The sequence below is a fragment of the Mus musculus genome, chromosome 9 (genome assembly GCF_000001635.26).
Source record: "Mus musculus strain C57BL/6J chromosome 9, GRCm38.p6 C57BL/6J".
Taxonomy (NCBI): Eukaryota; Metazoa; Chordata; class Mammalia; order Rodentia; family Muridae; genus Mus; species Mus musculus.
The window spans coordinates 24,466,007-24,481,013 of NC_000075.6; the positions used below are offsets into that span (position 1 = coordinate 24,466,007).

A 15,007-nucleotide genomic window follows, 5' to 3' on the forward strand; every position below is an offset into this window, starting at 1 on the left:
ATGTCTCTGACACCTTGCTGCCCTAGTGAAGCAAACACCTGATAGGCCTGGGTTGATAGCCTTCTCCCTACAGCGATGGGACTCAATGGTATCATAAAGACTTGGCCTGGGAGAGGGCTCAGGGGTAAGGGCTCTTGCCTCTCAAGCTCCTGAACTCACACAAAGGTAAGAACAGAGAAACAACTCAATTGGCTTTCCTCCATTCTTGAACCATGATGCCAACATGGCATCTACACATCTGTACACCATAATAATTATTTAAAAAGAAGAAAGTAAAGACAAAAAAGGAAATGACAACTAAATGGGGTTTAAAAACAAGTATTCTCTGCTTGGCCCTGTCAAGGTCTCCAGCTTATATTCCAACTAGTTAATGTCCTTAATTTAACTGTGTCTGCGGGCATTTAACCAAACCTCCCCTACCACTATGGCAGGAACCACATACTTAGTACCAGACCAAGCCTTGCCAGGGCAGACAGTCAGGGATGGCACCTGAGCATAAACAAATACACAAATGGCACTCATCCGAAAGGCTGCTGGTGTTCACTGGTTTGGGAACCTTGCCGTCAAACATGCCGCTGCTGTCCTGAGCCACTTACCCAAATGTAGGTACCAATTCACAACAGTGTGTGATAAGAGGAGTCTGCAGCATAACAGGCCTTTCTACTGTGCTCTCCAACCCTGGGAGCACTCCTGTGCTGCCCTGCAGCTGCTTCCCAGGGCCTTCCTCCTGTAGCTGCTGGAACCACCATGTCTTTGGTACAGTTGCTTCCCTGGAGACTCCCGCTCTGCCTGCAAATGTCTGCAGCCTGCAAATGTCTGCAGTCTACACACTTCCTTTACAGCACTCCCACACACTAGCCCAGGCTGCCACACTCTTCCACCAGGAGGACAGCTACAGCTCATGGCCTCCTTCTCCCAGGCCTGTTACCTTTCTCTAAACATAATGGTGTGCCTCAGGCAGCTAATGTCCACAAAGCTCTTTATAAATGAGCTGCACAAGCCACCTCCCAACACTTGGCCACCATTCCATATCTCATTGTCAATCCAAACATCAGCACATGTTCAAAAGTCTGCATTTGTCTGCCATGTCTCAGTCAGTCTCAAGTAAAATGGCCACATGAACTACAGTGTATGTAGAACAGTGTGGCGAGGGCAAGGCTGACGCATTAGCTGGACAGCCAGTGTCCTGAGGCTTCGTGTTTAGAAAGACAGTGATGGAGAGGAAAATGCATGGACTTGAGATGTTCTGATACACCCAGATTAGAGCCAAGAGCAGAGGAAGGCCGCAGGCAGCTCCCAGGAGCAGGCACGGGCATCACTGTGAAAGAGGCGTCATTTGCTAAGACAGTGAAGTCATACAAGGGAAAGAACTTGGAGAAAAGATGCTAGTATTTTCTAACAACAACATTCATCACTTTATGCATACCAAAGAGAAATACTTATCTTTAAATATTCATATACAACTGTTAAACCACATGGGTTGGACTAAAGACGTGACAGCAAGCCAAGTTACTAGAACATTCAGAAAAGTATGTAATTGGCCAAGTTCCATAGGTGCAACACAGCCTATTTAAGATACAGCTTACCAAATCCTGTGTGGGTCAGCAGTGAATGCCTACACTAAGATATGGTAAGAATTAGAAAATATCACACAAAACTGTAGAAGCAAGACAGGTATAAAATATATTCTCATGAGAAAGTTAACAGGTAGGAATCAGTGGAGAACTAAGACACTGATAATAAAAAGCATTTCATTCTACCACAGAGCCTCAAAGGAAAGATAATCAGTCCCTGGAGCCAGATCATGGAGGCACTATCATGATGCTTCGTTTCAGAAGTAAAGGGGGCTTTCAGGATAGCATTTGAAATGAATATAAAGAAAATATCTAATAAAAGAAAAAACAAAGAAACAAAGAAAGAGAGAGGGAGGGGGCAGATTGATTCAAATCTGCAAGATACATTTATTTTTAAATGATCTTTAGGTTTTCTTGTTTCCAAACTACAAGAGAATATGATTCTCCAAAATCAAGACATATATATGAAAGAGGCCACTACAGAATTCCAACCAAAGATAAATACAAAGGGGAGAGTTCTCAGGATGGTGGAGACAGAAGGCCTAGAGCAGCCTGTGGGTAGCCTAGGATGTGCGGCATCACAGACAAGTGAAGGCAGCCTAGAGAAACCACGTCCATGGAAGCAGAGCGAGCGGGGCTCTAAGAGAAACACAACAGTGGGGGTGCTGAAATGAAAAGTAAAAAATTATGAACTTATAGTTCAGTTGGAGGATTAATCAGAATATAGAAAACTAGGGAAATCACCATAATAAGCAATTATTTACACAATGAATTTCACATTTAGATTTTGGTGTCATTCCAAGGTACTAAATTCCATGTATTAGAAATACTCCAAAATATAAAAGCCAAATCTAAAATCTTTCTGGTCCGGTCAGGAACACTCAGTGTGTAATGACCACCAAGCTAGCTTGACATTCCTCAGCATCGGGCTGTTAGGAGATACACAGACACCAGCTGCTGCCTGTCATGCAAATGACTATGAGAAGGAAAGTCATAGGAAAATCCCAGGAGGTACTGAACAGGTATTCCTATCAGATGGCACTGAACAGATATTCCTATCAGATGGTCTTGAACAAATATTCTTATCAGATGGTATTGAACAGATATTTCTATCAGGTGGTATTGAGCAATATTCCTATTACCACTCACCCACCCCCCAAAAAATTTTTTTGTAAGGTTTTGCTACTTTTGGCTTAAAAACCACTGGAAGAAAAACTACCTGTAAGATAGACTGAGGCAAGCACACTGCCACGTCATCTAAAACTCTGGAGTCATGGCTGCAAGATAAAGACTGGAGAATGAACCCGGGCTGGGTAGGTACATCACAGAGTACCTGGAAGGTCACAGACACACTGCAGCCAGTACACCACCTTCTCTTCCAATGTGTGCTGTAGTTAGAAAGTCAATATAGTGAGTGACACCAAGAAAAGAAATCATGATCACCAAGCCCCATATGGTACTGAGAGCAGAGCGGATGGGAAGGATGCTGGCTAACAATACAAACTCAATCCTGAAACACTGAGCAGCAGGTTATCAAGTGGAAAAGGAAGATAAGCCCTAACTGAGAACACCTAAGGCCTGGGACTATGGGGACCTCAGGAATGAACTATGATGCAGGAGAGCACAGGCCGGATCTCTCCAAACGTCATTCACTCTTACATTACTTTAGGTAAAAGTTTTAAAAATAAAATAGTACTCTCCTTGGAAATGGAATAAACAGTTCTTTTCCTTCATTACTCAGCATATGTAAATAATAAATTAAATAAAGCTATGGATAATTTAATTTCTGTAGAGAGAACATTTAAAATGCAGAGCACACACTCTGAAGCTCTGTCTACATTCAAATCCCAATAATGCAACTGAACGGAGATCTTTGAAAAATTACTTAATATTATCTAAACCTCAGTTTCATCCAAAACAAAAACAAAAACCCCAGCTTGGTGGCACCCAGACAGTTTAGGAATGGGAAGTGGCCATGAGGAATTGAAGGCAGAGTTGAGGCTTTAGGAGTTTTTATTCTCCACTTCCAAGATCCAGGAACAGGAAAGTGGTTAAAGTTCAAGTTGACAGCAGTGACTCCATCTTCCCTACAGAACAACACTTCCATTAAATGACAAGAAGACTACATTTAGAAAGCTTCCAAACATCTAGCGGAAGACAATCAGAGAGCAACAGGCCCTGCGCTGCTTCCTACATGGCTCTCAGTCCTACACGACTCTCCGTCCCACCCTCTGTGACACTTTATACCAACCCAGCAGCAGAAGCACATTTCCCTGAGTTTAACTAGCAGCTCTACAAACCTACTGAATGAAGACTGAGGGCATCAAACCTGCACCCACAGCCATCCAGCCAAAGTGAACAAGAGGACTTGTCAAAGAAGCCTCTGTGTCGCTGGTGTTGAGGAGAGACTGTAAACAGAGAAACTGGGCTTCTTTTCCTACTTAGCCTCAGAATATTTGGGGCTTACTACAAATGACAGGTCACACTGCATTTCAAATTGCAGAAAGAAATTCCTACACAAACACACACACACAGACAGACAGACAGACACACACACACACACACACACACACACACACACACACACACACACAGAGGGTGGAGCAGGGAGAGGGAGAGGGAGAGAGACTGGCTAAGGGCTTTGTTCCAAGCACCTTCTAACCCAGTGGTACTCAAGGCTCAGTGGCCTTGGGGGCATCCAAACCCCACTGCACGGAGAGCGGCCTTCAGAGGGGAAAGTGGAGGGCAAGTAAAGAAAAGCAGACCTGCCAGGAACCTCAGGGCCAAGGCTAACTGTGGAATGATGGATGGTCCCTGTTGTCATGCCCTAAAGTCTGTTGTCAGGAGACAGGAAAGAGTGTAGTTTCTAGGATGTCGTTCTTCGGCCTTCTCAGATCTCTGCAATTTAGAGGCTAATTCCCAGCTTGGCTTGTTGGCATCTGTGGTGGCAGGCAGCCTGAGCTCTACTTTCTGGTTACACAAACGGCAAAGACAGAGCTGGAAAACGAATGTGCGTTGGCAATGCAGGCTACGGGATTGGGACAGCAAGCCTAGGCAGTACAGAAGAGGTCAAAGGCAGTAAAACGGGCTGAGCTGAAACACACTGGAGGCCTTGACCCTGGGAGGAGACCGGGTTCTGATGCGCTGAAGCTAAGTTGCTCCCTCACCACCAGCTTGAATGCAGACCTCTGAAGGTCTGCAACCACAAGCAGAGAAAGCACTACGGTACACACAGCACACAGATGCAAGTATAACAACCCTAAGGTGTACCGATACTACTAGAAATGGTACAGTCTAGCATTGCTGTAAAACACCTGTGCACGTACGTGCGTGCGTACATGCATGCACGTGTGTTTGACTATGTGCCTGCACTAAAGAACAGGGGACAAGCTCTGGGATAAGTTTTCAGGTGCTATCTATAGTTTTTGTTTGTTATTTGAGGAAGGGTCACCAGCCTAGAAATTGGCTCAGTGTGCTAGGCTGGGTGGACAAGGAGCACAGGATCCACCTGTCTCAGCCCTCCCAGTACTAGGATGTGCTGCCATCCCAACATGTGCCAATATGGTATAGCGGTTTGGATGAGAATGTCCCCCAGAGGCGCGGGCATTTCAGAACTTGTCCCCCCGTGTGTGGTGATGCTTGGAGAGATCTCACAGTCCCCCGGAGGGAGTAGAGGTGGGCTTTGAAAATCTCCAGCTTCACCTCACTGCCAGCTTACTCTCTCAGCTGCCTGCTTCTCCTGCAATGCCTGCCGCCTGCACGATGCCTCAATGCCACAACACTGTGCACCAGTAAGAGCTATCTCCACAGGCTGCCTTGGGTCTCCATGCTTGAAAAGCAAGGCTCCCCAGTTCCTAAAATACTGTTTTCCTTGAGGAAAACTGGAGTGCCAACCTACAAAACTGATTTCAAAGCTCCTAGCAGGTAGTGCTCTCTACTTTGATGTTGTGCTGAGTGTTCATTGTGTGCCTCTGAGGACAGATGGCACTTAGGGACCTTCTAAAATCATCACTCAGCCTGAATGGAGTAAGTCTGGAAGCAGCCTTGCACTAAGGCCTTCATCATCTAGCTCACCCACGGCTCTAACTCTGATTGCCTCCTCGCCCATGGAGGACATGGACCCTCAGGTCACATTGTCACCGTGCTGTCTGCCTCAGCTTCTGCCTCATCCTGGGATGCACCTCCCCAATATTTCCAGCTATCCAAACCCTCTTACTCTTCAGGGCTGGGCTAGTATCCCATCAGAACAAGTTTGTCCCTCCTCAGGACTCTAGACTTTCTTTCTCCTTTTCTTGCTGCCTGTCTTCCACAGATACACACTATGCTCACCTCACTGCCTGCTCGCACCCTGTGACAGCCCACGCTCTTAAGACGACACTACCTCGAATACATCGTAGGTATTGACTGAACAACTGACTCTGCATTGCCATAGGAGATGAGTGTTTACCATGAAAGGCATGGCTAAAGATTAAGAAACTTGTACAGGGCCAGTGCCAATAAGACCCCTTTAATCGGACCAGAACCTTCTACTCTTTTCACAGATATTATGCCATTAGCCTTTGATACAAAAGTTACAACAAGAATGGTAAAAAAAAATCAGTGTGAGTGTTTCCTCTAGGAAAGGGTGAGATCAAAGCAGAATTATCAGTGCCGTCTAGCAGTAATCATGTTTGCATTTATCTTACTTGAATGGAGTCTCCTAAACACTGTAAAGCATCTGTACGTATATGTAAATATATACTCATTTGTTTATAAATAGATTTATTTACACATTTTGTATATTTGATAAATATATACTTATATCTATAAGTACATATAAAACATTTATATAATATTTATAGTTATATATTTGCATTTATATAATTTATTTTATATAATCTTTATATTTATATAATACAATTTATTTATCTATACATTTATATATTTAATGTTTATTTATAAATATATAAGCATATATTTATAAAAATATAAATTGAAAATATATTTCAATCTGACCTAGTTGCTTCTCCATTTCATAAGCACTTATCAAGTAACTGCTGTGTACTCAAAGACCGGCCTAAAAACATCTTTAAGCAGTTAAACTGAAAATGCAAAGAAGATAACAGGACACTGCAGGAACCCAACTCCTTTCCACTAACCCAAGTGGAAAACCACATTCATACACACTCAGTCCTGCCCTACAGTCAATCAGCAAGCAGCAGGGAGAAAAGTCTAAGATACTGTCACGGTCAGAGAAGCTCAAGTGGTACAGAGGAGAGGGCTCAGGTGTCAAGGGCTTACTTTGCAAACATGAGGACCTCTGTCCAATCCATTAGAACCTGTGAGCAAAGGCGGGTAATCCTCACTTGTAATCTTAGCTCTCAGCAAAAGGAAATAGATGGATTCCCAGAATTTGCCAGTCAGCTAGCATAGCCTACTTGGTGAGTTACCAGCAAGAGACCTAGTCTCAAATATTTTTCAGTGCCTAAGACATTCAACATTTTTCTCTGACCGCCATCACATATACCCTGAAATTCGTGTGCACACAAGCACAAACACACAAATGAAATACAACAGTTCAGACAAACATACACATATTTGAAATATATCATCAAAGTAGAAAGGGCAATAGAAACAGAAAACCTTTAATACTATCATTGTGTTGCAAGACTATGAAGATAGGCAGACTGCAAATACTTATATGGTATATACTTATGCTTTAACACTAGCAAAGCAATGACCATCACTGTCATCTGGGAAGTGATACTTTCATATTATATAAAAGTGATACATATTACATATGTCACATGCCTGTGACATTAGCATTTGCCACAGATGCCCACAATAGTCTATTTAAGTCTCTAAAACAGTGGTGCTTCATCTGTGAGATGTGCTCCTTTGGGGGTCGTTGCTTATCAAATATTTACATTACGACTCATAACAGTGACAAAATTATAGTTCTGAGTAACAATGAAGTAATTTTGTGGTTGGGGGAAGATAATGACATGAGCAACTGTATTAAAGGGTCACAACACGAGGAAGGTTGAGAACCAATGCTCTAAACAATCTGAAATGTATTACCATAAAAACTGAAATCAGACAATCACAAACAAATTTTTCAAAAACACTATTAAAATTGAGCCATAAGTTATCAATAATTATTAACCAAGGACTTTTTATTATATTTTGCAAATACATACTAAGATATTCTTACCTTAAATATGTGCCATATATGAAGAATAATGCCATCATTAGTCCATTTAACATAAAAATTACAGCAACATAAAAGCAAGCAGGATCGCCCAATCCTTTAAAAATAAACAAAACATATGTTCTAGCCACAAATTATGTTATGAGTCTGGCAATTTACATTAAACTGTGCTTACTGTGAAATGGTTGCCAGATAAATGGTTGCCTTGGTTCCCACAGGAAAACAGGACATGCATGCAGAAGCGATGAGAACAGTGCTACTCAGATATGCTGTTCTGCAGATAGGCTACGAGCCTCGTGATACACGTTAGGGAGGTTATGGGGGGCAGGGGGTGGTGTACAGCAGAGCAAGCCAGAGGCAAGAGCATGGCCTCTGGGAGGAGGGCTGCAGCAGCCACAGCGATCCGCTGGACTGAAGCTACCCTGGGAAGAGCATAGCTCTTTATGACAAGAACCTTGCTATAAAAATGCTCAAAGTAACTCCTTCCATGGGTGTTTTGTTCCCAATTCTAAGAAGGGGCAAAGTGTCCACACTTTGGTCTTCCTTCTTCTTGAGTTTCATGCGTTTAGCAAATTGTATCTTATATCTTGGGTATCCTAAGTTTCTGGGCTAATATCCACTTATCAGTGAGTACATTTCATTTGAGTTCTTTTGTGACTGGGTTACCTCACTCAGGATGATGCCCTCCAGGTCCAACCATTTGCCTAGGAATTTCATAAATTCATTCTTTTTAATAGCTGAGTAGTACTCCATTGTGTAAATATACCACATTTTCTGTATCCATTCCTCTGTTGAGGGGCATCTGGGTTCTTTCCAGCTTCTGGCTATTATAAATAAGGCTGCTATGAACATAGTGGAGCATGTGTCCTTCAAAGTTTGGAGCTGTGACAAAAGGATGGACCATCTAGAGCCTGCCATATCCAGGGTGGATGCTCACAGTCAGCTATAAGATGGAACACAGGGCCCCCAATGGAGGAGCTAGAGAAAGTACCCAAGGAGCTAAAGGGATCTGCAACCCTATAGGTGGAACAACATTATGAACTAACCAGTACCCCGGAGCTCTTGACTCTAGCTGCATATGTATCAAAAGATGGCCTAGTCGGCCATCACTGGAAAGAGAGGCCCATTGGACACGCAAACTTTATATGCCCCAGTACAGGGGAACGCCAGGACCAAAAAGTGGGAGTGGGTGGTTAGGGGAGTGGGTGGGAGGGTATGGGGGACTTTTGGGATAGCACTGGAAATGTAAATGAGGAAAATACATAATAAAAAGTATATTAAAAAAAAAACCAAAGTCTATGGAAAGGTGGCATCTAGACATCTCAGGTAACACCTGAACCAATCCAGCCCAAGGGTCAAAATGTGATCAAAGCAGCTTCCTGTTCAGTCCACTTTGCACAGCCATGCGATTGCCCTGTGACCATGGAAGCAAACCAGCCCGCCCAAAATTGAGACTTGCAAAATCCAAAAGCATAATAAAATGTTTGCTACTCGTATCACTAAGATTGCAGTAAGTCTTCTGTAGTCCCACAGACAACAGGACAACACGGAAAGGGGCTCACCCTCACAGCTCTCAATCGGACTGAGTCCTTCTCCTCGGGTAACTGTCCAGCAGATCTTGGTTTGAATACCAATCAAATCCATTATTTTGGTATAAATCCGGTACCAGCTGGCTAAGATCACCTTTTTAAAGAAAATAAAGAAGTCATGAGTAATTTCCAAGGTAGGTAGTGGTGGCACACTCCTTTAATTCCAGAACTCAAGAAGATCTTTCAGAGTTTGAAGCCAGCCTGGTCTAGAGTGAATTCCAGAAAAGTCTGGGGTTCCCCAGAGAAGCCCTGTCTTGAAAATTTACAAAGACAAAAAAAAAAGCAAACAAAATGAAAAGAAATGTTATCATTACTAGATATATTTTAGAGTTTTTCATAATTGTCAAACTCTCTTTTCATGCTCCTGCTCTTTGGCTCCTTCTCTATCTAGTTAAACGAAGCTCAGCCTCTCCCACAGACTCTTCTGTAGTCAAGTCTTACTGGTGATGCATAGGTAAGAAAAAAATGAAATAAGAAATCTTCAAGATTTACATTTTAAAAAACTTAAAATTGTACAAAGGAAACATAAAAGACCTAAACAAAAATATATGTGTATCTAATTTTTCAAGATGTGAACTCTTTTTTTTAATATTTTTTATTATTACGTATTTTCCTCAATTACTTTTAGAATGCTATCCCAAAAGTCCCCCATACCCTCCCCCCAACTTCCCTACCCACCCATTCCCAAGATGTAAACTCTTATCTCAAATTAATTTGTAAAGATAAAACAATCCCAGCCAAAATCCCAATATTTATAATTATTTTAGAGAAGTAGAATAAAAGGGGACTATCCTAATGGATATAAAGGTCTATCACTCAAAGTAGCTAAAACAGCAGGACACAGGCAGATGATACCCAGACTGATCAACGCCTTACGTGGAGGCAGGGGACATAAACTGACCTACTTTCCAGACAGAGGCACTCCCAGCCCAGCCACTGCCCACCCTACACAACAGCTCTGGGCTGACGAAGTAATGTCCTCAAGGTCACGCAAGGGAAACTGCAGCCTATGATAGACTAATCAATAGAAGTGATATGTAGTTCAGGGGCCTTTGCCAAAGGAAGCATAACTGTGCTAAGCTATCCCAGCCCAGAGAACCCATGGGATTCACAGGGACTTGGCTTTTGAAGAAGGCACTCCTTCATACACTTGCTGCAAGCAAATCTGCAGCCCAGAGTCCACGTTCAGGGCCTCAATATGGCAATGCTGAGCATGAAATCCAAACACAGGTGACAGTCGTTGATAAGTACACTGATTTTATACTTAAAAGAGAAAGCTACTTCAAGTCAGTGGTGAGAAGGTGATGAGTTACACAAAGACCACTACAAAGAATATTCTTTTCTACAAATGCATCAACACAAACGCCAAATAAGTTAAAAATATAAGCTAAGTATATAACTATAAAGAATAAATATTTTACATGCATATTTAAAAGTCATAAGTTAAAAGATTCACGGGCAAAAAATGCTGCATAGGAAAATATGTATCCATAGCTAAAAAAATAAATATTTCATTAATGTCATAGTAATAACATCTTATGTATAAAAAATGAGTCTTTAAGAAACCCAAAGGAGACAGGCAGTGGTGGCACATGCCTTTAATCCCAGCACTTGGGAGGCAGAGGCAAGCGAATTTCTGAGTTCGAGGCCAGCCTGGTCTACAGAGTGAGCTCCAGGACACCCAGGGCTATACAGAGAAACCCTGTCTCAAAAAAAAGAAGAAAGAAAGAAAGAAAGAAAGAAAGAAAGAGAGAGAGAGAGAGAGAGAGAGAGAGAGAGAGAGAGAGAGAGAGAGAGAGAGAAAGAGAGAAAGAAAGAAAGAAAGAAAGAAAGAAAGAAAGAAAGAAAGAAAGAAAGAAAGAAAGAAAGAAAGGAAAAGAAAAACAAAGAAACCCAATAGAAACAGACACAAGGGGGTATAAACAGGAATTCTTTTTCAAAATAAAAATGGATATTTATATAGCACTGAAAGCATTCATATACATGAATTAAATAAAATGCACCAAGTACTTATAATTTCCTTGTCTATCAAAATCAAGAAGGATGCAAATCAACATTTCCAAAACTGTTGTTGGCAGGGAGTCAATCGGCATAACCTATCGGATGGCTTTTGGCAATATGCCTTCAACTCATTACAACACATACTCTGCTAAACTGAAGAGCTATAGTCACAAATTTATAGTTTTAAAAAATGAATAAATGTTTTGTTGGTGGTTTCATCAATTTTACATAAACTTATACATGTCTTGGAGGAGACCTTATTTGAGAAAACCCCTCCAAAAGACTGACCTGTAAGCAAGTCTGTGTGGCATTTTCTTTGATTTATGATTGATGTGAGAAGGCCCAGCCCATGTGGATCATTCTACCCATGAGCAGACTGTGGGGAGCAAGCCAGTAAGCAGCATTCTTCCAGTCTCTTCTCCAGTCCCTGCCCTGCCTTGAATTCCCAGCTGGTTTTTCTCAATGGACTGGAAACAAGAGATAAACTATATGAACCCTTTCCTCCCCAAATTCCTTTTGATAGCAGTGTTCTATCAAGGCTGTAAAACCTAAATGAGGCAGATGTGTATAATAAAGATTTAGATTCACAGATGTTTGCTGTCACTTTGCTTACAATATTCACAAGTGTAAAGAGTTACAATGTCCATAGAAGATCATGCATGCAACTGTTACAAATGACACACCAGCAACCATGGTGTAATGGTTTGTATATTCTTGGGCCAGGGAGTGGCATCATTTGGAGGTGTGGCCTGGTTGGAGTAGGTGTAACCTGGTTGGAGTAGGTGTATCACTATGGGTGTAGGCTTAAGATCCTCACCCTAGTTGCCTGGAAGTCAGTCTTCCACTAGCAGCCTTTAGATGAAGATGTAGAACTCTCAGCACTGCCTGCACCATGCCTGCCTGATTACTGCCAAGCTCCCACCTTGATGGTAATGGACTGAACTTCTGAACCTGTAAGCCAGCCCCATGACTTGCCTTGGTCATGGAGTCTGTTCACAGCAGTAAAACCCTAAGACAGAAGTGGTACCAGGGACTGGAGTATTGCTGTGATAGGCCTGACCATGCTTTTATTTGAAAGAATGTGGATTTTGGGACTTTGGATTTGGAAAGCAGTGGAATGCTTTAAATGGGGCTTAATGGGTCATCCTAGTAGGAATATAGAAGACTTTGTTGCTGGGAGTAATTTGAACTATGTTGACCTGGCTCAATAGATTTTTAAAGGAGAATTTCAGAATGTGGCATAAAGACTGTGGTATTTTGGTGAAGAATGTGGCTACTTTTTGCCCTTGTCCGAAAAGTCTGCCTGAGGCTAAGGTGAAGAGACTCAGATTAATTGCACTGACAAAAGAAATCTCAAAAAAGCCCAGCAGAGACTTTGTTCTCTGGTTAAGTCTTATAAAGAGAAGTTTGAACAAGCATAGCAAGCTTAGAAAGGGAAAAATATAAAATATATATGGTTCAAGTATTAAAGTGGTACCAGGAAGTGAAATGTAGCAAAAATCCTGTGTTCTAGGAGATAGCAGATTAAGGGAGTGGGACCTTGGGGCAAGATCCTACCCAGCTAAATTTAGATCCAGGCATGGTGTTACACACCTTTAATCTCTGGAGACAGGCATGCTGATCTCTTCTTTCAAGGTCAATCTACAGAGCAATTTCCAGGATAGCCAAGCTTAGGCAGTGAAGGATTTGGAAAACAGAAAGTCAGTGACAATGTAATAGTACAAGCAGGTCATGTTCTTATTCCTGCAAGCAACAGAACTCTGCAGTTTTAGCCATGTGGTTCTGGCTTTAGAGTGAATAATAGAAGGGACTACTTGGACAATTGATGCTGGTTAGCTGGAGCTAAGAAATTAGCGGTGATTAAGAAGAGACCGGCATCACTGAGGTGAAATCTTCTGGAAATTGTTTTCTGTGAGCATATAGAAGCTGAAGAGATAGCCAAGGTTGTACCTCCTGCTGCAGTTGTACTTGGTAATGGGAAAGAGTCACTAAGGTGGTACTGGTTTTGAAAGCATGAAGGGGTTATGAAGAGCAGCTGAGGCTTGGCACTGTGAGAGGCCATTGAAGGACATTAGTGAAGGTGCAGCATCAGTTGTAGTTGATGGCCCAGGGCTGAAGGGGTCATGCAAAGGATTTGAGGCTTGGCACCATCAAGAGAGCCTATGAGAGGCTATTGGTGAAGCCTAGTTGGAGTGGAACACCCCAGTGTATTGGAGATGTCAGTACCATGGGATGATCACCAAGAACAGAAGCCATAGTGGAGTGAATTAACCTGAGCTTAGAGTGCTACAGAGGGCAGAGCTGGAGAAGTGATCTCAACCCTTAGGAAGAGCCCCAAAGATCAAGTGGAATCCCAGAAACTGAAACAAGAAGCTGTAACATTGAAATTGCCTTGTAGACTCAAAGATGTTAAAGATGCCAGAGCCATGGGATACATGGTGAGGTAAGCTGCTAACAGGGAGTAGAACCAGCCCAGGAGAAAGCAGTTTGTTGCAGTAAACAAAGATGAAAAAGGACTGGAGATCTGAAGACTGAAAGACCCCCATTTCGGGGAGACCCTCGCTCAAGTCCCGGGATGAGCCAACGCCCCAATAACTTGAGAGAAACCGTTCTTGATGCACTATGGCGTGAGGTTTATTCGGGAATCAGCATGGTGAGGCCGAGCTCATAACCCACACAGGGGCAGAGGAGATCGACCCCCAGCAGTTGCAGTCAAGGGTTTTTAAAGAATAAACCGCAAAGTGAGGGGAGGATAAGACTACAAAGAATGGGGAAGCTGAGTAAACATCGTAAGAATGGGGATGGTGAATTATAGCTCATCTCTCACGGAAAGGTTACAGGCTATCTTTGGCAAATATTCTTGGTCCCTTACACTATGGGTCAGGTGTCTGGGTGAGTCACCCAGTGATCATCGTTCTCTCTCAGGCTGAAGGCGAAAGAACAAAGAACTCCATGCTGGGCTTTGTTTCTAGGGGTCCAAGAAACACATTGAGTTGGGGTCTTACAAAGATCCCTTTGACATCAGCCTTGGAGATGCAGAGTTTGGAATTTGCCCAGCTGGTTTCCTGCCTTTCTTTGGGGATTACAGTTAAGTGATTGGATGAATCTGAGAAGAGACCTTGAACTTTGGATTTTTAACGTTGTTGAGACTGCTATAGACTATGAGGACTTTAAAAGTTGGACTAAATGCATTTTGCATTATGCTATGTTTAAGTATGCCCCACCCCCCAATAGACTCATGTGTTTGAACAAGTCTATGGGGGCCAGGAAGTGGAATGTAATGGTTTGTATATTCTTGGGCCAGGGAGTGGCATCATTTGGAGGTATGACCTGGTTGGAGTAGGTGTAACCTGGTTGGAGTAGGTGTATCACTGTGGGTGTGGGCATAAGATCCTCACCCTAGTTGCCTGGAAGTCAGTCTTCCACTAGCTGCCTTTGGATGAAGATGTAGAACTCTCAGCTCTGCTTGAGCCATGCCTGCCTGATTACTGCCAAGCTCCCACCTTGATGGTAATGGACTGAACCTCTGAATCTTTAAGCCAGCCCCAATTAAATGTTGTTTTTTTATAAGACTTGCCTTGGTCATGGTGTCTGTTCACAGCAGTAAAATCCTAACTAAGACACATGTTAACACAGAAGAACCCTGTCTTGAA

General features: G+C 42.6%; 1 protein-coding gene across 2 annotated transcripts in view; it reads right to left on the bottom strand.

Moving 5' to 3' along the window:
- The window catches only part of Dpy19l1 (dpy-19-like 1 (C. elegans)), a 91,363-nt gene that overhangs the window by 54,229 nt on the left and 22,127 nt on the right, over nucleotides 1-15,007 (bottom strand). For both annotated transcript variants that reach the window (NM_001359948.1, NM_172920.4), the window contains exons 5-6: nucleotides 9,327-9,447; nucleotides 7,768-7,861 (exon numbers count right to left, since the gene is read on the bottom strand). In NM_001359948.1, coding sequence (NP_001346877.1) covers nucleotides 7,768-7,861; nucleotides 9,327-9,447 — 215 coding nt within the window. The remainder of the gene's footprint in view (nucleotides 1-7,767; nucleotides 7,862-9,326; nucleotides 9,448-15,007) is intronic.